Source organism: Plectropomus leopardus, chromosome 18 (genome assembly GCF_008729295.1).
Source record: "Plectropomus leopardus isolate mb chromosome 18, YSFRI_Pleo_2.0, whole genome shotgun sequence".
NCBI classification, from domain to species: domain Eukaryota; kingdom Metazoa; phylum Chordata; class Actinopteri; order Perciformes; family Serranidae; genus Plectropomus; species Plectropomus leopardus.
This window is the reverse complement of record NC_056480.1, coordinates 7,737,013-7,761,731: the sequence shown is the minus strand read 5'-3', so window position 1 is coordinate 7,761,731 and position 24,719 is coordinate 7,737,013. Positions and strand designations below refer to the sequence as shown.

Genomic DNA, 24,719 nt, shown 5'->3' with positions numbered 1-24,719 from the left:
GGCACGGAAGACGTGAGACGAATTTTCTAACACTTGAACTGCAATCGATCACACAGAAGCCGGAGTAAAGTAACAGTGAATCCTTCAAAATTCCACTTTCAAGGGACACCCAGGAGCTCACCTGGTAGAGCGGGAGCCCCATGTACAAAGGCTACGTCCTCGCTGCAGCGGCCGCAGGTTCAACTCCAACCTAGGCCCTTTTGCTGCATGTCATCCCGTCTCTCTCCCCAATTCAGCTGTCCTGTCTAATAAACGCAAAATCATCCCACTTTCAACATGTGTTTTCTGAATGTTTTGCAACAGAGGAATTAACTATTTAACTTCAGAAATTTTAAACAACAGTCTGAACAGGCTCAACAAAAGTAACAGAGATGCCACTCAGCCTCAGTGAGGACAACACCATCAGTATTTTATACGTTTGAATGTTTTCATGTAACTGACAGGAAACTTGCAAATCTTTTATTTACACTGATTTACATCTTTTCTGTGAACTGTGACCGGTCATCATACTGAACGTGTATTACATTTATTCAGCTTTACAGTTCTGAGTCAAACGAAAAACTATTCTTGAAGACATGAAAACCACCGAGGACATTTTGACTTGTCACAGCAAGGAAAGTAACAGGTGTCAGTAATAAAAAAATAATGAGTTCCAGTTCACTGCTTCAGTTTCAGGGTCCTTATGTTTTGCATGCTGGCAAACTGTCAAGACTTACGCAGGCCTCACACAAAACCACTTCAAGCAAGTTCACATTGTGGACAAATTTCCAGTGTTGGAATAAATTCATGAGTTTTACATCAGTTGGTGCAGTGTCGTCTTGTCTCGTCTTTCCGACAAAAGGAAGTTTTTAGTTTTGGCTAATGCTAATAATGAAGCTCAGTAGCATGAACTTTGTCAACAACCAATATCTGTGCTCTCTACAGCGCCAAACAAAAAAGCAGCAAACCAGTTAGACGGTAAAAATGGAGGAGACTGGTGACGCACAAGAACGTGAACAAGTCTCAGTGCTCTTGGATTTTGGAAAATGAAGAGAAACTAGTGAAGTTGTGCATGAACACGTCTGTTTAATTGGGCGTTTGTCTGATCCTCCAACCAGCATTTATTATAACACAAAATCTTTGAAACGGTTTACCTTTCATTTCAACAGTGTCCTCCAGCTAACCAACAGAGGCTGGTGGTGAGTTAAGACAACCAAATCCAAAATGTTGACTCTGTACATTAATACGGTTCATCTTTATTGATGGCGGCTTGACAAAAATACTGCTGTGATATGAAGCCTTTTATCTTGTGTTTCTAGTGTTAATGTGTTTTGTTAAATAGTCAAATGTTTAAAAGGGAGTTTGGCATATAACGTCACACCAGGATCAGGATAAAATGAGACTAAAAACTCATACTGTCTTTTGAAGAGAGAGGATGTCAGAAGTCTCAAGGTCTTCTAGTGTCTGTTAAGCTTTGCTGGACCACTTCAATACGACGGAGCCATCGCTAATGTTGTCAGTTAAACCTGTGTCTCTCTTAAGGGCCGATCACACCGAGACACGTTGCTAAAAAAGAGCCGCCAGCAAAACCATTGTTTCCCCGTGATACAGCGTGCCTGTTGGACGCTCCTTTCTTTTCTCCGTTGTCTTTAAATATTTTCAACTTTTCAGCTCAAGGTGCAGAGTCGCACCACTCGTCAGTGTCACTTTTGGCTACTTTATGTGCAGACCTGCTCCACAGGCGCTCCAAGCTGTTTTCCCAGATGGCATTTTTGGAGCAGTTGAGCCTGGCGCGATGTTTCTCGGCGTGATCAGCCCTTTACTATGACAAGTCAAAATGTCTACTGTGAAAAAGGCCTCTTGTCTTAGTGCAAGAGGGTGGGCGACAGTCTCTTTACTCATATCCATTTCTTATTTTTATGCAAATTTGGAACACACTTCATGTGAAAAAGCTTTTGTTTTCACAGTCTGACATTTGAAAAAGGCCTCGCAGTCAGCTTTCAGCACTTGGCGCTTATTATCCACAAGACCAACGCGCCTCAGACTGACCTGCAGAGACGTTCAGACCGTCTCTAACGGTCTATGACACTTGTTCAGTGACAGGACATTCCTGCTCCTCTTCTCTTATTCGTCCTCCAGCTCTCTCTCTCTCCTCCTGCTCGTGCAGGGAGTTCTGCCCCGTGGTTTTTCCGTGTTGCTCCTTCAGGTGGCGTCGTAAGGCGGGCTTGTGAGCAAAGCGAGCGTGGCAGTACGCGCAGCGGTGTGGTCGCTCGCCGCTGTGGAGGTTCATGTGGTCTATCAGTGTGGACTTTTGGGTGAACGTCTTGTAGCACAGGGGGCACTGGTGGGTTTTGCCGACACCTCGGTGCACGGCCATGTGTCGAGTGAGGTTGGCGGAGTGGTGGAAGTGTTTGCCGCAGCAGGGGCAGGCGTACAGCAGGTGAGTGGAGCGGGAGTGGATGGCGAGGGAGTGGGCTGAGGGGAACGTCATGCCGCAGTGCTCGCAGATGACAGGCCCGGCGACACTGGAGGTGGATCCCACCACGGCGACAGACTCATCCCCCCCCTCGTTTGTTCCGACAGTCGTCATCCCTGAACTCCCCTCGCCAGCACCAGACTCCTCCAGGGCGTACTGGGCCAAACTGTTAGCACCCAGTGGCGACACTTTTTCTCCCTGAGCGTCGCCCATGCTGAAGTCCAACTGCGGGAGCTCGACTGGGACATAACTTCCTGTCTTTAGTCCTTCTTGGCTGTAGTCCAAACCGAAACTGCCTCCCATCCCAGCAGTCGACAGGTACCACAGATCCTGGTGCTGAGACAAGCCTGGAGCTCTTTTCTCCTGTGACGACACCCACCTTCTCCTCTTAAAGCCCCGCCCCCTGCCCCTCCCCCTGCCTGGGCCAATTTTAGCGTCCGTCAGCCTGCGCCTGAAAGCACGCAGCTCGTCAACTGAAAGTACCCCGGTACTGAGACCTTCTTCTGCGGGATTCAAGTCATATTCGCCGCCTTCTCCTCCAATCACAACTCCTTCTGTCTCTGGAAAACACACATCTTGAGGTCCGTCAGATGGAGCTCCTCTCTCCTCCTCGTTTCTTTTTGCCTGCTCCTCTTCGGAGATGTACACTCTGAACACATCGTAGTCCTCCTGTCTGGTCTCCTCCTCCTCGTCTGATCCATTAACCTGTAGCAGAAATGAGAAAAGTGTGTTGTGAAAGGTTTGTTCAGTATATAAAATATCTAAAAACAGATATATATGCAGATCAAAATTTGGGGAGAACGCTACAGGACTGTAAACAGCTGGCCACCAGCACCAGAAAGAAACGGTGTGGAAAAAGCAGCATATTCTTCAGGTAACCCAAACTTAAGGTAACCCAACACTTTTAACCAATGTTATTTATTCAATTAATTCTTGTACTACAACTCTATAGTGTGTTTTTAGTCTCCTCTTAAAATTCACTTTTATCTTAGTCATTTTCATGCTGGTGGGGGATTATTTTTTTCACTCTTTATACTTCACGTACTGTTTTATTCTGTGTTGTACTATTCTTGTTGTAATCTTATTTTCACTGTTTACATCATGCTTTTAAAATTCTTTAAAAGTAACTTTTTTTATTATTATGACATGAATATTGTAGTTTTGTAAATTCAATGTGGATTAAAAAGGTCTCTCACATTCATACACACAAACCTTAATGCATGGATCATCCAGCATGGGGCTTCCATCCTGGTGCTGACTGCTGCCCTGAGCAGGCATGTCGCCGCTGTTCTCCTCCACTGAGCGCACTGCAGGGCTGTGTGGATGCCCCGGGGAGGGTCGGCTGGTGGGAGGAGATGCAACGGAATAAACGCTACCGCTGACGATCAACGCTCGAGACTGGCTCTCCTCTGGAGTCACCTACAGGGAGGTAAGGAGGACGCAAGGAAACATGAGATTGCTTAAATCTTATTTTAAAAAACTGCATTGCTGCAAGCGTTGAACATGATGAGACTGTGATGTAGAAAATGTAAAAATTAGTTTTTTCCCCAGACAGTCTATAATTTATGACCAATTTACTTCAGAAAGATCCACAGAATCAAAGAGGGGTAAACATTTCTCCATCGCTGAACAAAACACGTATGTTATGAGGACAACCATTTAAAATGACTGTTGTGGATTACTGACCTTTGGTGGACTGGGGTTTTTAAGCTGCACATACTTCTTCAGAGCTCCTCTGCAGCGCTCCACTATATGCTCCATCTGCAGGTAGCTGGCGGCGGTCAGGTAGTTGACAATCTCCTCTGGATTAAACTGCAGGATGCCAGTGTAACAAGACTGAAGCAGATCACAAACCACTGTGGAGCTGTACAGCATCGACACCTGTGTAAAAATGTGAAACAAACAACATAAAGACGCACTGTTGAGCACTGAGACACGCTGACAGAGTTGACAGGTGTGTTTGTGTTGACATTGGCCTACCTGAAGCTTGGGGGAAGGGTTGAGGAGGAACTGGTCCCTTAAGAAGGGCGAGCAGGCCGCCAGCACCACCTTATGACCCCTGAACGTCTGGTTGTTGCTGGCCACAATGGTGATGTCACAGAAGTGCTGGCGGGACCTCAGCGAGTTCAGGTGCTTCAAGGTCGTGTCCCCGTGGCCCGGTAACCGAAAACACAGCATCTCCATCTTGTCTGAAGAGAAATTAAAACAAGGAATTACAAATAAGTAGGTGAGCTGGTCTTTAAATCCTTAAATTAAAGATAAAAAGGCAGACACTCAAACAGCATTTTCAATATAAAAACAAGGCTTCCTGACCTGAAATACACTCAGATCTGAGACTGTTCACAGGCCTGTCTAACCCCACATGAACTGAGGAGTGCACTGTAGCTGAACCTGGAATGCAGTCAGACGGGTTCATGTTGGGACAGTGAAGACCCGAATGCTCGGTGCACTTTGGAATAAACCAGACTTTCATACATGAATATACTTCCTGAAAAAAGAGCTCTGAAAAGAAAAATCAACTGACGGACGCTTTGTATAACATGAACTTGTGACTCATATCATCTCGTCTGGAGCTTAGAAATGAAATGATTAGTCCTTTTATTGCAAACTTACTTGTAAATCAGTCATTTCACCTTGTGAAACGTGGAAATTTGCTGCATAACTTTGTCATAAATGATAGTTAACAGAATATCTTCAGGTTTAAGACTATTAGTCAGATATCTAAAGGAATTTAAATATGTCTCTTTGGGCTCTTTGGAATTGTGATGCACGTGTTTCACTTGTTTTCTGAAATTTGTTGACATGGCGAGTAATTGAGGAAATAACTGGCAGATTTATGCACTGTGTAATAAAAATAATTGTTTGTTGCAGCTAGGGTTGCAATTCACAAGATTGTCACGGTATCATAACCGTCTCTGTAAATATCACGGTTTCAGGGTACCACGATATATGGTATTACACAGTTACCCCAGGGAAATTGCTGTAAAGTGGTTGCCAACAAAAATAGGGGTGAGGGAAAAATATTAATATAGCATAGTATCACGACAATGCTGTATTTTCACACAGACGCAGAGTCTCTATTCTTTATTATATAAATTATCATACCACAAATACAAGTTAAACTTTTGGTAATCTACTAGAATAATATAATTAATTGCTTTTTCAGTCCAGTAAATACATGTTACTGCAATAAAAATGAGATGTAACGACTGATATATTTACTTTATCAGATAATACAGATAACAAATATTTACATTAATTTGCAGTTTAAAAGGGCAATAAGTATAAGTTGCAATATATGGCAATTACTTTATTCAATAGTCAGCACACCACAACACGATTTAAATCGCAATAATATTGCATCGTTACTTAAGTATCGTGATAATATCGTATCGTAGGGCCTCTGGTGATTTTCACCCCTAAAAGTAATCTAAGTTTAGAAGATATTGACATTTGTTATGCAATTTTACGAGCAAAAAAAGCGTAAATTTAAGCTGCATCACTAATTTAATACTTACCACATGTGATATTAATGTAATTCAATATAGCACAAGTGGATAGTATCAAGTTTCACATCACTATATGGGCATTTTATCGATGAGTTTTGACTTGATGATAAAGTTAGCGAAAATACTGTAAGGTTAGCGTGAGCAAAGCTACAAGATTAAACATTGATAGTGGAATTTATGATATAACGAGGATATTTTACGATCATAGACTGCCGTTAAGAGGTTAAAAAAACGATAATAAAACGGCTGTTTTCTTCCTTTTCTTCTGGCCTGATGTGTGTGGACGTCAGCTAACGTTAGCTTTTAGTTAGCTCGCTGGTGTCTGCTAGTGACCAACCACAGAAACAAACAAAAGCTCCCCAGTTATCGTCAAACTTCTACTCACCTTTTTTCCTTTTGTTGAATGTCTCCAGAAATAAATCAGCGTTTGTTTCGACGGGACAGGCGTTGATATTCAGGTGCGGGTTAGTGTTAGCTGGCTGTGTTTCCTCATGCCTGCTGCCGTTAGCTAACGTTACTACCTCGATATCTGTTTACTTTTGGCCTCTTTTTTGGAGGAAGCGCATCCCGTGACAATAAACGCACCCGCTGGTGTTTCGCCACTAAACTGACTTTGAGTCGGTTTTTTGTGGAAAGCTTCCCCTCGCGGTCAATCGTAAAACCAGAGTATGCACGCTGACTTCTGATCAGTTGTTTTCAAATCAATGGTGACGGGGGGAAGTTAGTTTCCGATTCAGCAGTTACGGGGGAGTTAAGGGAAAAGTAACTCACGTTGTTAAAGCCTTTTTTTGCACCTCTTACTGTTGCAAAAGCATGTTAGAAATGTTAGGTAAAGTCACAACGCTGTCTGAAATCCAAGTTTGAGGTACCTTTATTGTATTTGTGAAAATGCAAAAAAAAAGAAGTCTTATTTCTTAGTTATTGTGTGATCACTGTTAAACTTTTACTTTTCCTGTAGCTTTTAACTGCATATTGTTCAACTCCTGTCCTGATATATTGTTGTTTTATTATTGTTGCATCTGTCAGGTCGAGTGTCCTGAAAGATGCCCATAAATAAATTGAATTTTTATCATTAATGTTATACTACTACTACTACTACTACTACTACTACTACTAATGATAATAATAATAAAAACAACCAAGCAACCACATTGGACATAACAAATGAAATGCTTATCTCACAGTTGCTTAACAAATTAAATAAATAAATCCATGCATAATGTGATACAGCCCAATTATTATCACAGAGACAACACAGGTACAGAGAAGTAGCAACAAAAAAATCCATCTTTTTGATGTTTCTTAACTACATTTATTGTTGTGGTCTATGACCTATTGCCCATTTAACCATAACCTGCCCCTTCCCCATGGGTCTTTCTCCAACTTCCATTGTACATATACATTTTTTTGCACGTGCATTATAGAATAAATAAATGCAATTTTCGACATTTTCACAAATAGAAAAAAATTGTTTCAGAAATTAAATCTAAAACAGTGTTTTTATCAACCTTAAGCCTTTCTGAAATAATCTAGTCCAGATTTGACCCGTCAAAGTAAAGTGGTTTCTGATATGGTCTCAGTGTAGTATCATCTAAAAATACTGAATTCTGGAATCTCCCTTTTTTGCATTTTTACAAGTAGAATAAAAATTTCACATATTTGAAAGTGGGTTTCAGACAGTTCCCCTTAATTCCCCCCTTACTGCTGAAACAGAAACTATGAACCAGAAACTAACTTCAGCGTCGTATCGGGGGGCGGGGCTCCGGGCGGTGACGCGGCAGGTTCATATACGTTAGTGTGCGTCCACCAAACATGTCGGCATCTGAGACAACGACGAAGGTAGAAAAAAAGCCCTGAAATATGAAGTTAACGCATTTTAACAACTTCTAAACGCTTAAGCCAATATAGCCAAACATGTCAGTGAAACAGAAGTCTGCCAAAATGCAAAAAGTCTTTATTTATCGATTGTAGGAGCTCTTTGTTGCAGGCTGTGCTACACTGCTAGCAATGTTAGCCTGTGACTGTTTTGTATTGACTAGCTAAATTGCTCTAATGTTGTTCATGTTTTGCTTATTTTTTTCAGTTTATTGCCCGTTAAATGACAGTCTTGCGTTGCTTTTATCACACTATATGGTGTCTGTATTGCACATTGTCTGTCGTATGCTCAGTTTATTCCCATTTTCAAAGCTAATATTGAGCCAAACAGTTCCTTATTGTACTTTGCTAAAGTCATGAATCAATATCAGCCAAAATGGATTATTTTAAACAGCCATTGTGTAAAATATTCCCCCTTTTTTTATTTTTTTACGGACCAGTGTATCTTTGAATTGTGCAAAAAGCATGAATGGGGTGACTGACTGGCAGCACTTGACGTTACATCCTAAAAGATAGGCTATAGATTTATTTTGGAAACGATAAGTGGTCACGTAGATGCACTAAACGTGCAATTTTGAACACATCAACAGAATTAATTAATAAGATGCTCGTTTAACTGACTTTCATCGACTCATAATCATTTAGTGTGTAGCTGGTGACTTGATATAATATCATGTAGTTGAGTATAGTCTCCACATTTCGTGTCATAAAACCCTTTATAGTCACATCTTGTGTGTGTTGTCAGTCATGTAGATTTACTCTGGAAAAACAAACTTCAAATCAAGCTTTGTTTGATTACATTTCATTTACTTGTTATGACAACCAAACTAAAACCCACACCTCTGAGTCAGTAATAACCTTGTTTTCTAGGAAGTGTGTTTTCACTTGCAAAATGTTTGCTTGATTATTTTGTCTCCAGTAGATAGCGATACATATGCTTTAAACTACTTGATTGCGATATGAGACAAAGTTTTATAGGGCATTGTAATTTCTGCATTTCATTTCAATGGAATATATATATATATATATATGTATATATATATATTTATCTTTAATTTTATTTGTTGCTTCTGTCTGTACCAAACAAGCATGTTTCCATTTCTGGCAAATTATTTTTGTAACAGGCCATCTCTGTATCTGCAGTTCTGTAGTTTGAATGCTACTGTGTGCACATCATTACACAACTCCAACTATACCTAAATTGTTTCTAGAGATGGAACGATATGAAATTTTTATATCATGATTATTGTGACCAAAATTATCCATATTATTGTGATATTGTTGAAATGTGCTGGGAAATTTCATAAAATTACTGATACACTTACTGAAATAATTTCACCTAATTTGGTATTAAACACAAACATAACAAACAGCAGCACTTTGCACTTTTTACATACACAGTAAAATAACAGTCATGTGAAAAGCACATTAAATGTACAACTTTGGCACCGTGTGGCCATGAGAGGTAACTGCACTTTGTGCACATTTCAAATAGGAAAACTGCAACAAAAGGACATTTCTTCACATATGCTCAAGTAGTCTTCTACAGGTTTTATCAGCACTGGCTGTGCTTGACTGGAATTAATAAATCAAGCACTATGGAATCCCGAATATTAGTTTTAAAAATGAGAGATACATATTTTCTAACATGATACTTATTGTTTCTCTGCCAGGAGCCTCCTGAAGGAAATGACTCAGAAACACCAGCAGAGTCATCATCTAGACCAAGTCAAGTGAAGGAAGGTATGTCTGCTGGAGATATATACAAATCACTGAAAATATGTGCCTTTAAGGTTTACAAAAAACATATTATTGTGTGATTCTTGTCAGAACTACTTCTAAAAAAAAAAAATCTCACAGAGAGCTCTAAACGTTTCCAGATCATGCAGCCTCCACCACCGCTGCTGCCGCCAAGAAGACAGAGCCCATGGGTGGTATGCCATCAATATTGTCATCACTGCAACCTGGAAAGGATGCGTCCAGAGGTGCAGAGGAGGGAGAGAAATGGTCGCCTGCTTCCTCCCCAAACAAACCTTCTGCAGGTAAGACGTTATTCCAGTCGGCTTTCATTGGAGTGATGGCTCTCTCTCAGTCACCTGATTTGATTTGATAAGATTTGATCCTGAAGCAAAAAATCAGTAACTGATCTTCCTGCAGACTTTGCTTTGAGGAAGATAAACATGGTAATATTATATTAACCCTTTGAAACTGGAGCAAATTGGTGCAATTTTTTTTAGAAAACATGAAAAAATGGTAATGAGCTACTTGGCAAGAAATTTTCCACAACTTGCAAGCAATTAGCAGGTTCAGAAAATTATTTTTTTTTTTAAATGTTATGCGGGAAAAACTATTTATAAATATCATAATTAAATATTTAAAATTCTGTTACAAATTTATCATGATTTTTTAAGAACTTTTTCCAGGTAATTTCCATAAAAAATGTTTTGTATATTTTAACTTTCTTTTTTGAGTTGTTGTTTTAAACACCATTTTTCAAGTTATTTTCTAATTTCATTGTACTTTTTACTAATTTCTTGCATTTTTTTTGTAGTCATTTCTTCTTTAGATGCTGATTGCCTTCTTCCCATGTTTTTAAAAGAAATCAAGCTGGTTTTCTCAGGTTCCAAAGGGTTAACGCTGGGCGTCATGTTCCTTGATTTCACTCAGAAACAATGCTATTCATATATGAATGTGATCCGCTCTGCTAAGATAAGGCCTGCAGAATCAGGGACTTCTTTTAAATCACCTCTTAAAATCCATTTTTGTATTTGCTTTTTTTGTGATGTCATCTTTAAATGTATCCTTTTTATTCTCTTTTGAACCTGCTTAATATTAATTCTTAATTATTATTATTAATATTAATCCTTATTAATATTAATTTTCTGTGTATACAGCTTTTATTTTGTTATTGTATTTTTATAACATGTTTTTGTCTCCAAACTCTTAATTTCTTCCTTAACTCTTGTCTGGACTTAGTTCAGCGTTATTATCTGGCCTCTGTTGTTAAATGAGCTCTTTAAACAATAAATAAATAAAATTGTTATTATTATACTAATTATTAATAAGCATTTAGACAGTTTTTCATGCAATTCAAATTTTCCCCTTCCTCCTACAGGACACGCAGCAAAGTCCCTTTCATTGACGCCCCCCTCTTCCATGTCCTCACCTTCCACGTCTTCAACGTTGTCCCCTGGCCGAGCAAAGATGAGCGTTTCCGGACCCGGCAGTAGTAAATCCGTCCTGGCACCTGCTCCTTCCTCCTCCTCCTCTTCCTCCTCTTCTTCTTCCTCTTCCTCCTCTTCTTCCTCTTCTTCTTCGTCCTCTGCTACAGCTTCTTCGTCTCCTTCTGTCTCCCCCGGCCCCCCCAAGATCCATCGAGCCCGCAAGACCATGAACAGGCCTCCAATAGGGCAGGTGAGCCCATTTTTGATTCTTGGACTGAGCTACACTCTTGAAAAGGTGTGTGTTGCACCTTTTTGTGACCAACTGACTGTTTTTGTTTGACAGATGAGCCATGTTGAGCGACCAGTTGCGCCTGTGACACCTTCAGGATCCTCTGACTCTGAAACCGGTGAGAATATTGTCTTTTGTGAATAATCAAATCAATATTAATATATTTTTTATTTAGTGTCTTGTTTAAGCCAAATCTCACTCTGTCGTGGTTTTTGCTCATGTTTTTTGTAAGCTGCAAAAAAGAGAAAACTGGGTCACTTATCTGACGGCTCACCTGTGAAGTCCGAGAACGTTCCAGAAAATGCTCAAACTGTGGTAAGATAATGCTTTTGCTGGTTTATAATTTGCATTTCACTAAGCCAGGGTTTCAGTTGTCAATGTTGTCTTTTCTGATTTCTCTCAAAACTCAGGAAAAAACATTATTCCATAAGAAGGTGGAACCTGTCACAAAGACGGCTCCAGAGAAGAGCAACAACAGCGTGGAGAAGTCTGAGGAGGAGGTAACAGAGAAGAGTCAGATTTCCAGTCCGTCCACGCGAGAGTCAGAAAAGGTGTGATGCTGAGATTTATTTATTGTCCACGTAAAGTAATCACTCATTGTCAGCAAATACACACATTATTAAGAATAATGTCATAGCATATACATGTGCTTTTAATAAAAAAAAAAAACTGAATGGCAATAATTTTTCTTTTGTTCAACTTATAGTTGGAAGATGGTGGTGCAGAAACAAGGCAGCAAACTAAAGATACGGAGGGGTCAGTGAACATGTCAGATCATGTGAGTGATTCGATCTATTTTATTAGCTTGATTATTACTTTCTTTCTTAGTTACCGGTAGCTCAAAGGCTCAGTGTGTAGGATTTAGGGGGATCTATTGGCAAAAATGGAATATAATATTCATGTGGCTTCATTAGCTTATAATCACCTGAAAATAAGAAATTTTGTGGTCCAAATACACAAACCAAACCCTGGTTGTAAAGAAGACCACTTGTGTTTTTACGCTTTTGTGTTTTCACGCTTTTGTGTCAGCCACTGTAGTTTTTGTACACAGGAGGTGTTGTCGCAGTCTCTGCAACCTCACAGCAAGATGCCACTAAATCCTACACACCAGGCAACAGTCAGAAAGTCATAGTTGGGTTATATTTACATACTTGGAGAGTGAGGATTTCGCAGACGCAGATTATATCCCACTAGAATACTGAGGTGAAAGAAAAATGCCCAGTCTGCTGTTATTGTTCAGTGTTTCCAGTTCTTTCATATTTCATTACAGCTGGGGAGTGACTGAAACAGAGTATAGCAGCACTTTCTGCAGTAAAAAACACAATAAAAGCTTCTAAACACAAATGTACATGTTGTAGCAGGAATATGATCTGAAACCAGAGAAACAACAATCTTAGCAAGCATCAGGAAAGTAAAATAGGTCCTCTTCCAAACCATGCTTCGTTTACGTCCATGTTTGCCAGCTTGCAGTCTTTTTCTTTCTGTTTTTCTTTACATTGCTCTGTTTCTTTGCACTTTTACTTCCACAAAGTGTTGTATAGCGTGCAAACAGTGGTCGGAAAATAGTCGCTTACTGTGAAAGTTGCTTTAGTCGATCCAAAAATATTCTGCCTAGAATTTAAATCCATTTTTCTAACCTTTACAGACGTCACAATTTTATATGCATGCGGTATTTCTCCCTTCCAGAGTTCAGAGTCTGAATCACAGAAAGCTGTTCAGAGCAAAAACGAGAGCGAGGAGTCTTCGTGGCCGCAGTCAGACCAGGAAAAAGAGAGGAACACGGCTGATGTGGTGGAGATAGCAGGAGGTGAGTGACATTATATTGGTGGGTTTTCTTGAAACAAAACAAAACAAAACAAAAAAGCTTTTCTTCCATTTCACTGTACAACATTTAATGTCAAAGTGAAAACTAACCTCTACAAATACATTTAAATGAAGTACAATCTAAAATACATTGTACAAGCGCTCACTCCCTTTACTGTGACCTAAGTCATTGCTGGTACAGCCAATTTGGTCACATAATGAGCTCAATAAAGATCACCTGTGTCTTATCAAGGTGTGGTAAGTGAATTAAGCTTCTCTGTCTAGAAACTCAAACCATTGCTTTTCCAATTTCCTACCAAAAAAAACATCATGGAGACAAATAAAACGCACCTGTCAGGGGAAGGATACAAGAAAATTTCTAATGTGCATAATATCTTACAGTTAAGACAATTATTGAAAAAATGGAAAGAATATGCTACAAAGCAAAAGCAGGTGCTGGTCACCACGAGGTCTGTGAGGACTCTAAAGGCGATACAGAGTTTGAAAATTAAAAATTTGCAGAAGGACTTCCAAAATTATTGTTCCTGACTGTCTTTGCAGTTTTGCAAGGAAGGACAACTTGCAGTGTCCAGATGTGTGCAGCTGATTCAAACCTGAACACAAACATTTAAGGCTGTAATTGCTGCCAGAAAACCTCTATTGACTATTGATTTGAGGGGGTGAATGCTCATGCAATTATTTTTATTTTCAGAGATTTTTGTACTTTATAAAAGTATTTTTTGTTAAAATACTTTCGATTTAGTGTTGTAAAACCTCAGACGGTATAAGAGGAGAGATTGTTATTTATCAGTGTTGTATCGTCAGTATGTGTATTTCATTAAACTGCGTAATTTTCCTGCATGTACATCTGTGCTTATAGTTTGTCACGTGGTTTGTCCTCAGCAGGACGGTCGACCGAGTACACAGAAGTTCCCCTGGGCGCTCTGGACATCGCTGCTGCTGACAGTCTGACACTTTCGCCTCATCATGGTGCGTTTATAATACATACATGTCCCCAAAATCTGATTATAAATCTGAAAATCCTTTTCCTTTCGGATAATTAAAATAAATATATATTTATTATTATTACTATTAATATTATTATTAATTCTGTTTTAATATTATTATTTTTACTTAAAACCGTCATTACTGCTGCCAGGAAATTGTTGGACAGTTGACCTCGTGTTATCTGAAGCTGAAATGATTTAATCGATAGACTGAAATTTTTTTTTTGTCACTGATTTATCATTTCAGTAATTAAAAAAAGAACTCTGATTTCAGCCTCTCAAATATAAATGATATATGATAGTAAACTGATTTGTCTTTTGGGGTTTGGACTGATGGATGGATATAACAAGAATTTGAGGATGCCACATTTTTCTTTGTCAAATTTTAATTTGATTTGATTTAATAGGCATTTTTACTATTTTTTTATAGACGAAACAACAAATTGATGAGATGAAAAAACAACTATTTTTTGTAAATTAATTGGCAATTGTTTGGTCTAAGGTACAAAGAGGTGAAGTATTTCATCATTATTTTACAATATTTTTAACTGAGAAACGCAGCAAATCCTCACGACACAGCCAGAGAAGGTTTGCCGTTTTGGTATTAAAAAATATTTAAAAGACGACTTGGTTATCAAAACAAGTTACAGGTTAATTTTCTGCCAAACAATCAACTTATCCTTCAGTTGAAATATAACAGCATTCAGGGTTGGTGAACGATAAAATAAAGTCTTTTCTTCATCTCCCTCCCTCTCTCAGAAGGCAGTGATGCAGGAGACACAGAGCGGCTGGAGGAGCTTCCTCTGTGCAGCTGCAGGATGGAGGCTCCTCGGGTCGACAGCACCAGCCACCGCATCAGCAGGCAGTGTATGGCCACCGAGAGCATCAATGGAGAGGTTTGTCTCTGCAGATTTGGACAGCAGGACAGTGTTTCTGCTGGCTTCTGGTACTTCATAAAGCTCACGGATAACGTTGCCTCTCCTGCTCTGTTTGTCAGCTGAGGGCTTGCACCAATCGGACTATAAAAGGGGAGACGATGCGGCCGTCCAGTCGGGTTCCCCTCATGGTGCTTTGTGACGCCCATCGCTCACACATGGTCAAACACCACTGCTGTCCTGGCTGCGGATACTTCTGCATAGCGGTAAAGAGTTTCATTTCTTTCTCCGTCGTTTCAACATTTTCCTCCAATTTCCTCTCCTCAATATCCCTTTTTCTCTTTCTCCTCCTTAAAATCCTAATTTCTCCTCTTCTTTTTCCTTGCATTCTTTCCCTTTGTCCTCCTTAATATCCTTTCTTTTCCTTAATATCCTCCTGTATTTGCTTCTTTCTCCGCCTCATTTTCTCACCTTTTTTCCTCTTTTCCTCCTCAATATCCTACTCTTTTCATCTTTCTGCTCCTCACTATCCTGCTCTATTTTACTTTCTCTCCTCCTCAATATCTTACCTTCATTTCCACTTTCTCCTCCATATCCTACTTTTTCTCCTTTTTTCCTCCTCAGTATCCTACCTTAATTTGTGCTTTCTTCTCCTTAAATTCGTACTCTCTTTTCCTCTTTCTCCTCCTCAGTATCCTGTTCTCTTTTATTTGTTCTCCTACCGACCTTCATTTCTGCTTTTCCTTAATATCCTCTTTCTCCTCCTCATTATCATACTCTCTTCCCCTTTAACCTCATTAATATCATACTTTCTTCCCTATATGATTCGTTCTTTCCTTTTTTCCTCCACATTATCCTTCTTTCTTTCTCATTTTCCTCCTTAATGTCTTACTTTCTTCTCCTCTTCGATGTCCTACTTTCTTCTCCTCCGTTTCCTCCTAATATCTCATCATCTCCTTTTCCAGGGCACTTTTCTTGAGTGCTGCCCGGACCAGCGTATCGCTCACCGTTTCCACCGGGGTTGTGTGACGGTGCTCGGTGGCGGGCGCAATAGGTCAAATGGTGGCGGCATGCTTTTCTGTCCCCACTGCGGAGAAGACGCCTCCGAGGCCCAGGAGGTCACCATCCCCTCCTTCAGCTCGGCCACAGCGTCAGCGACCACCGTTGTCACCATGTCGGCCTCTTCTACCACTACGCCATCTCTGCCGCCTTCCACCCCCACTGCGCCCTCCCTCACAGCCTCAACGGGAGGGATGAAGGACGGGAAGATGCCCGAGAGACCTGTCAGGTGAGACTGGATGACTTATGAGAGAATTACATTAAACTGTAAAATGTTTTTTCTCACCTGTGTTCTTCTTCACTGCCTCCTCCAGCGCTCGTATGCGTAGTCACGGCTTGATAACGCTGACAGTGGAGCAGCAGCAGCCTCCTCAGCCTGTCGCCTCTGCAGCCACTGTGCCCACTGTCCCCCCAGCAGAGGAGGGGGTGGACAGTGTGGGACCCTCTCTCTGTATGCCAAATGGAAAACCCATCAGCCCCAGTGCACTTCCACCCGGGCCCAGCAGGGCGGCGCTGCAGAAGGCCATTCTCACACAGGACACCGAGAGGTGGGAGTTTACAATGTACCGTTTTCAACTACAGACAGTTAAAGGACTGAACTCTCGAGTAGATATCAAAGGTGTGGGCTGGAGTTGGACTCAAGTCGCAAATTTAGTAACTTTCAACTCGATATAACAAAATTAAAGAAAGTTTGCAACTTGACTTTGACTTCAACATCAATGACTTGTGACTTTTGAAACCGTGAAGCAGATTTTTATGGCCCTTTAGTGTTTTTTAGGCTTGTGTTTGTTGTTTTGTTTGTTGTTGGGACATTTTACAGGTACTCTTATATTGTTTAGACAAAGATAAATTATAAGAAAATAGAAATAGAATAAGATGTATTCTAGAAAAAGTATAAATTATGCAATAATATACACGTATGAATTTAAACATTTAAGAAAATGTAAAGAAAATAGTAGAAGAAATGTATTATGTATATAAAAAAATAAAATATACAAAGTAAGTGAAAATATGAGCACAAGAAATATAAGAAATACAAATATGTGCATCGTACTACAACTAAGCAATAAATAAATGCATGAGTAAAATAGGTTAAAAAATCAATAATAAGAGTGTTGCACAGTACATTTTACTAATTGGAAGATGTTTTCCTGGCAGCAGTTCTGAAATCGGATGTATTTTAAAACTATGTGATGTGCAGCAGTGGATACTTCTCTCCAGCCTTCTCTACAGCCTCTCCACTATCTCTTAAAATCTGCTGTTAACGAGACGACATCTGACATGTTTTGACCAAATTACTGATTTTTGTTTTGGATTTTCCAGGAGGAAGAAACTGCGGTTCCACCCCCGCCAGCTTTACCCCGCTGCCAAGCAAGGAGAGGTGCAGAGAGTCCTGCTCATGCTGAGTGAGTGGGCTTTCACTTTTTGTCTATGACTGAGTGGTGTCAGTATAAATATTTATATATATGTAGTGTCTGGGTTTGAGCATACATTCAAAGTTTTAATATATTTTAATGAGATTATTGTGAATTTTTACAGATTTCAGTATTAAAAGTGTGTGTGTGTGTGTGTGTGTGTCACAGTGGAGGGCATAGATCCAACATACCAGCCTGACTCTCAGAACAGGCGCTCTGCGCTCCATGCTGCAGCTCAGAGAGGACTGCTGGAAGTCTGCTACATACTTATACAGGTGAGACATCGAGTTCTTTATTTGAATATGTCCTGTTGGTTTGTTTTCTCTGATTAATAGATGTACTTTAAAGCACTTATCTACATTTTGTAAGAAAAAATGATGCTCCTTCCAAAAGTGGCCAAAAAAGTTGTTTTTTTAAATAATATCAACAAATTTGGGTAAAAGTGCACCGTCGAGGATAAAATAGACCTATATCACTTGCACTGAGGGTCACTGCTGATGTTATTTAAAGCAAAATACAACTTAAAACACCGTGCTCAATATTGTCTGTATTCATTTAGTCTGTCCTGGACTTGTGCCTCACATTAAAGGGATGACAATTCAGTCACTATCAACTCACCTTCATGCCGATGGAAAGTCAGATGAATTTTTATAGTCCACGAAACACTGCCGGAGTTCAAGTGGGAAAAGGTGTTGAACTCATCTCCCAAACAATTAAAGCAAATGGTGAACAGAATGTGAACATTAAAAAAACCAAAACTGAATAAAAGCACAAAATTTCTCCATGCATCTTGTCTGAAGTAATCCAAGTGCCCTGAAGCCCCAGCGTACCAAGTTGTTTTGAAAAATGTCACTGGTGCCTTGTTTTTGGCCTTGTTGTAGCTTGTAGCTCTTAGTGTGGGAGTTGCGGTCATGCATGCACACTCGTGCAAGACCATTGAGAGCTCGCCGTTACTGCACGCCAGCGTTAACATGCTACCCAGAAGCCTCCGCCACACACAGTAGAATGAAATCTGACAAAAGAACTTGTTGCTTGCTGCTAACTCCACAAGTCTCTCTCTGGTGGGGTTATTTTGATTGTATGCTGGCAGGCCGGTGCTCAGGTGGACGCCCAGGACAAAGACCTGAGGACTCCTCTGCTGGAAGCGATCATCAACAATCACATTGAGGTGGCTCGCTACCTGATCCAGAATGGCGCCTGCATCTATCATATTGTGAGTGTCTGTTAGTGCCCCTCAAGTAAAAACATAAATGTGAAGTTTCAGGGGTGTGATTGACTTGGGTTTTTGTCTTTGTTTGTATTTTCAGGAAGAGGATGGATATACTGGCCTTCACCATGCAGCTAAGCTGGGAAACCTGGAGATTGTCAACATGCTTCTGGAAACGGGGCAGGTTGATGTAAACGCACAGGTAAAGGATGAGCCAAAATATCACCTTTTGTGTGTAATTAATGCAGATTTGTGCATCACGTCTGTCTTACAAGAGGTGACTGATTCAAACGTCAGTATAATCCTGAGTCTTCCTGTTGGTTTGTTTCAGGACAGCGGTGGCTGGACGCCGATCATCTGGGCTGCAGAGCACAAACACGTAGAGGTGATTAAAGCGCTGCTGAACAGAGGAGCTGATGTCAGCATTAATGACAAGGTACGTTTCTATTAATGAACCGGACTCCCTAAAAAACCTTTTAGAGGCCCATAATGAACACTGATGGTTGTAGACTGCTACATTTTACGTGAAAGATTTGTCTTTTTGTTAAATTTGTAGCAGCTCCTCTGATTACACGTGCTATATTTGCATACCAAAGAGAAGCTGGAGTGGAGCAAAGAACATTTTGTGTGTGTGTTTGTGTTTGTTGTTTTTTTTTTTTTTAAATGTTATAATCAGACTGAATTGCTGTTATATTTTAATTTTAATCAAAGGAGGGAAATATGGTATGTTGCTCTGTGATTCTGCAGACATCCCGTGTTTTTAACTTCTCACCGTGGCCGTCTCCGCTTTATTGTTTTGTAACAATTGGTAGCAAAATGAGACAATATGGATGTAGAGTTGCATGAAAATATTTCAGGTTATTACTTTAAATAGTCCCCTCTCTCCTTTCAGGAGCTGAACGTGTGTCTCCACTGGGCAGCGTATGCCGGGAATGTGGACATAGCAGAGCTGGTGTTAAACTCTGGCTGCTCCCTCTCCTCCGTTAACATGCACGGAGACACGCCGCTCCACATCGCCGCCAGAGAGGGCTACCTCGAATGTGTTACGTGAGTTAAAGTCAATCACGAGCTGTAGCCTTAATGTACAAGTCACATTCATCCTTTGCCTCAGCTTGCACATATACATATTTTTCTTCTTTCTGCAGGTTGTTCTTGTCCAGAGGGGCCGATATCGACATCATGAACAGGGAAGGAGACACACCTCTCAGCCTCGCACGTGCCGACACGCCGGTGTGGGTGGCGCTCCAGATCAACAGGAAGTTGAGAAGGGGAATAACCAATCGCATGCTTCGGACTGAGAGAATCATCTGCAGGTAGGTGTTGTGGTATTATAATGTTAATTGTTCTTCATAAGCAGATATTCTTTTCCCTCGTTGTTTCCTGTTTTTCTTACTGATTTAACTCCTTCCTCTCTGTCCCAGTGACATTGCGCAGGGCTACGAGAATGTCCCAATTCCCTGTGTGAACGCAGTGGACGACGAGGGCTGTCCTTCAGACTACAAATACGTTTCGGAAAACTGTGAAACTTCAGCGATGAACATAGACCGGAATATTACTCACTTACAGGTAAAATATTAATCAGGCTCTTGATTCAACTTCACCGTTCATTTTCTTTTATTTTATCAGCAATGAAAAATGCATCTCATGCCTTTTATGTTTTTTTTTTTTTTACTTCAGCACTGCAGCTGCACAGATGACTGCTCGTCCAGTAACTGCCTCTGTGGACAGCTCAGTATCCGCTGCTGGTACGACAAGGTAAACAGAGATGTTGTTTTACAGCCACCTCACAAAGCGATCTGCTCAGAAAACATGTAGGATTTAATCAAAATGCCTTGACTAATGAGAAAGAAGAGTTTTCCAATGGGATAAATATAAGATTTGTATAATTAGTTGATTAGTTAACCCTTTGAAACATGGAACATCAGTTTTCTTGTGCTACATTAAGACACCTTTCACATACATTTAAACCTTTGAAACCTGTGCAAATTGGTTCGATTTCTTTTGAAAACATGGCTAAAAAGGCGATGAGCAAGTGGCCAAGAGATGTACCACAAATTGCAAGAAATTGGAAAAAGGGGTCAAGAAAATGACCTGAAAATCAGTTTGAAGAGCGAGAGAGAGGATTAGAAATAGAAATTAATTATTAACATCAAATAATTTATATTAATAATATATAATTATTGTTAACTATTTTACCTATATATTTATATTAGATTTTTTTGGTTGGTTGTCTTTTACCTTTTTCTTTCCCTTTTTCATTTGAGGTCGTTTTCTTGGAACACATAATTTGTAACTTCCTCTCGTGTTTTTAAAAGAAATCGAGCCAATGTTTTCAGGTTTCAGAAGGTTAATTTAAAGCAGAACTTAAGGAGGTTTTGGTTTGAGAGTCATTTAAACATTTTGCAATGACGAGGATTCATAACATTCAGGAGAATCTTAAGGAAACGAATTTCAACTTGAAAAATGTTTCTAGGACCAGCGGCTGCTTCAAGAATTCAACAAAATTGAGCCTCCGCTTATATTTGAATGCAACATGGCATGCTCCTGTTACCGAACGTGCAAGAACAGGGTGGTGCAGGCCGGCATCAAGTAAGAATGAAAATTTTCAACCACATGCAACTTTTTAAACAAGTTATTACAGCAACAGATTTCACTGATTAGCTGTGGAATTGCCTTGTGATTTTTTTTTTTTTGTGTCTGGCAGATAAAAGCTGTATATTGTCGAGGCGTCGAAACCTCACGATTTCCTCTTTTTCCTCCAGAGTTCGCCTTCAGCTCTACAGGACAGAGAAGATGGGCTGGGGAGTTCGAGCGCTGCAGGATATTCCTCAGGGGAGCTTCATCTGCGAGTAAGAGAAGACATGACGGGTCCCTTTTTAAATGAAAAATCAGACATTACACATTAAGCTCCTTTCCTCTGTCCACACAGGTACGTCGGGGAGCTGATCTCTGACGCAGAGGCCGATGTTAGAGAAGACGACTCCTACCTGTTTGACCTTGACAACAAGGTGAACCTTTAGAAAATGTGCTTTGTTTTCCAATTTTTGTTCTGTGTAGTAAAGGCAAAAAAAGAGTTGACTGTGATGGAAAAAACACAGGAAAGGGTTTTTGGCAGATTTCCAGTGTAAGCAATAATGAATAACTGTTAAAATAAACAACTAGCCAAACCTTAATCCTGCAGTCAGCGGCACAAAATACATCCACAACTGCTCAGCAAAACAAAAACCTCCTAATGTTTTAGCTTACATCAGACTTTAAGGGAACATTTTCTATGGAAAGAAAAACTCTTTAGCCTTGTTTACATTTGTAAATGTCCTGCACTTATAATTTTAATATTCATAAGTCAATCCCCTCCTGAATTTCGAGATGCAAACAAAACCAAACAACCAATCTTTGCTAACCTATAAAATCAGTTTTCCATAGTGTGCTATTGAGTCAAATTTTACTGGAAATCTGTGACATCTAACAATATTTTTTTGTAAATTTCTGCACTGCAAAAGACAAATGGAGGTTATTGTGTCTTTTTTTGATTTACATCATATGCATATGCAGATTAAAATTTTCTGATCATTACCATTAGTTCAAATAGTAAATTTTGAGCATAACAAAAAACAGACGCAAGGTTGGGTACTGAACTCGGTACTTTTAAGGTTGCCAGCCTAATAGATGTAATAATATTACATCAGTAGGCAAGGCAGCTTTATTTGTATAGTGCAGGGCAGTTCAGTACTACAGAGAAACAATTGATGTTAAATGGATCAGTGCCAAATTTTGATAACTGTGGGAACGCCGGGATCAGAGTCTACAATCATCCACGTGACTGTGAGGCTGTACTTTGACACAGTGCTTCAAACTAAGAACAGGACAACATTAGCTAAAAACAATTAGAATTCACCCATTATTAATTAAACAATAAAAAGCCAAACTTAAAGGTAATAAAATATGTGGATTTATTTTATATATGAAAAGGTTGATAATAAAACTTATAAAAACAACTTGTCAGAATAAATAAGAGCGCTTACTAATTCTAACACTAATGTATTACAACAAATCTGTTGTCAAAGTCTTCATCGAATGCTTCGTATGTTTTTTTATACTTTCCGTAAAGGATGGGGAGGTGTATTGTATCGACGCCCGTTACTACGGCAACATCAGCCGCTTCATCAACCACCTGTGCGACCCAAACCTCATCCCAGTGCGGGTGTTCATGCTGCACCAGGACCTGAGATTCCCCCGCATCGCCTTCTTCAGCTCCAGAGACATCCTCAGCGGACAAGAGCTGGGGTGAGAAACTGAGACGTTATGATCATTTCATTTTCACAGATTTTATTAAGTAAATTGCAATTTATCACAATGTGATATTATCCATATGTGATTGATGTAAATATTTTTTTAACTGTTGAGTTTTGCGTCTTGTGTATACTATTTCTATTGTTCTTTTTGCTTTATTTATCTTGTACATACCTTCCTTTGATATCCTTTTGCTGCTACTATAATGCAATTTTCCCAGCTTTGGGACTAATAAAGGATTTTCTTATCTTATTTTCTCTATGTTGTTTATTTGTTACTCAATTACATATTAACCCTCTTATCTTTATGTAATTTTCCCACATCTGTATTTCTGTTTTTGGTCGTCTAATCTTGGCTAATATTTTTCATTGAATCACTTTGTTCTGATGAGTTTTTCTAACTAAGTTTAAGGTTTCTGTGTATTTATAACATATCTGCATGAAGCCCACCTGGTTGTAACTTTGATTAAGAACTATACAAATAGTTTTAACTTTGCTAATATTTTCTGTTTCATTAGATTCGACTATGGAGACCGCTTTTGGGACATTAAGAGCAAGTATTTCACCTGCCAGTGTGGATCAGAGAAATGCAAGCACTCAGCTGAGGCCATCGCCTTGGAGCAGAGCCGACTGGCTCGACTGGAGGCTTGTCCAGAAACGGGAACAGACTGTGGGATTAGCATGATGGGAAACTCTTAAAACACTTAACCATTGGGCCTTAGGATTAACATTGTCAATTTCACATGCGCGCAGTGTCATTGGATATACTCTTTTAGGGTTTTATCATGTTTAAAATGTTGTTTTTGATGCATGGTGCTGTTTCTTCTACTTGAAAAGTCCTTTTTTTCCTCCAAAACTCGCTACCTTACTGTTGATTATTTCCGCCTGTGGTTTGGGCCTTAACATATTTTTCTGGATATAAAACACAATTTATGAGTCTATACATGCAGTTTGTTAATTGTACATCACTATGTTTGTTTGCCTTGACACATGAAGTTGTGCATTAGTGAGTCTGTCGTCATGTAACTGTCATACACTTATATTTTTTCTGTTGTGCCAAAAACGCAATGCATTTTTGATACAGTACAGTGATGGGTCAACCCTTAGCCCAATTCTGGACTCACTAAGGACCTGAGGGATAGTGTTGGATGATTATGTCAGTTTTATTTTCTTTATTTTTATACACATTGTTTTCTTTATCAAATTTAGTCTAATAAATTAGCTCATTGATCTTAAGGCTCTTGTATTAAGTGTGATTCTCTTTTTAAACCTGTTTTCACTACAATATCACAAGTAATCCTGTAATTCTGCCCTTTATTCTAAAGTAATTTTGTGTGTGTATACAGTATTTACATTATTATGTCAAGTGAGGTGAGCTCTCATCAATACAGTTACCTGTTGGGGTTATTGTATTTTTATTGTATTCTGGCTAAGAGAGTGAGAGAGCTGTGGAAAAGGAAGATGTCTCACTCTGCCAATAATTCAGTGTCCACGCGTTTCTTCGAATTGCAGACAGGGAAACAGTTTACTTAAGAAAAAAGGTTGGTAAATTATTCCATTGTCATTGATTTATATTCAAGTCTACAGATTAAAACTTGCTCACCATTTTAGATCCACTTATATTTTTATTGTCAAAGGAGGAGCTACTTTCAGGAAATCTTAAAACCATGAAAAACTCAAACCACTTGAAATTGTGCACATATTAGTTTTTAGCATGTTTTAACTTAATTAAGCTCAAACACAGCATAAACTGAGATAATAAACTTGTAAAA

General features: G+C 39.6%; 2 protein-coding genes across 4 annotated transcripts; one reads left to right on the top strand and one right to left on the bottom strand.

Annotated features, from left to right (window-relative positions):
* Positions 1 to 445: 445 nt before the first annotated feature.
* On the bottom strand, positions 446 to 6,642 carry LOC121957724 (zinc finger and BTB domain-containing protein 12-like). Its single transcript, XM_042506469.1, has 5 exons — positions 6,350 to 6,642; positions 4,436 to 4,644; positions 4,142 to 4,336; positions 3,668 to 3,874; positions 446 to 3,160 (listed from the first exon to the last, which is right to left on the bottom strand). The coding sequence occupies exons 2-5, from the start codon at positions 4,637 to 4,639 to the stop codon at positions 2,060 to 2,062; spliced, it is 1,707 nt and encodes a 568-aa protein (XP_042362403.1). The 5' UTR covers positions 4,640 to 4,644; positions 6,350 to 6,642; the 3' UTR covers positions 446 to 2,059.
* Positions 6,643 to 7,751: 1,109 nt separating this feature from the next.
* Positions 7,752 to 24,183, top strand: ehmt2 (euchromatic histone-lysine N-methyltransferase 2). 3 transcript variants are annotated; one of them, XM_042506743.1, is made up of 28 exons: positions 7,752 to 7,803; positions 9,513 to 9,582; positions 9,720 to 9,881; positions 10,955 to 11,253; positions 11,347 to 11,410; positions 11,525 to 11,607; positions 11,703 to 11,843; positions 11,999 to 12,070; positions 12,979 to 13,099; positions 14,002 to 14,085; positions 14,862 to 14,998; positions 15,100 to 15,243; positions 15,943 to 16,265; positions 16,351 to 16,584; positions 17,360 to 17,442; positions 17,620 to 17,726; positions 18,542 to 18,664; positions 18,759 to 18,860; positions 18,990 to 19,094; positions 19,533 to 19,705; positions 19,804 to 19,971; positions 20,080 to 20,224; positions 20,336 to 20,413; positions 21,132 to 21,247; positions 21,421 to 21,507; positions 21,588 to 21,666; positions 22,767 to 22,942; positions 23,466 to 24,183. In XM_042506743.1, the coding sequence occupies exons 1-28, from the start codon at positions 7,777 to 7,779 to the stop codon at positions 23,644 to 23,646; spliced, it is 3,684 nt and encodes a 1,227-aa protein (XP_042362677.1). In that variant the 5' UTR covers positions 7,752 to 7,776; the 3' UTR covers positions 23,647 to 24,183. The 3 variants fall into 3 exon arrangements, with proteins under 3 accessions (XP_042362677.1, XP_042362678.1, XP_042362676.1); XM_042506744.1 differs by having other exon boundaries at positions 13,999 to 14,085; positions 19,551 to 19,705; XM_042506742.1 differs by having other exon boundaries at positions 13,999 to 14,085.
* Positions 24,184 to 24,719: the final 536 nt, after the last annotated feature.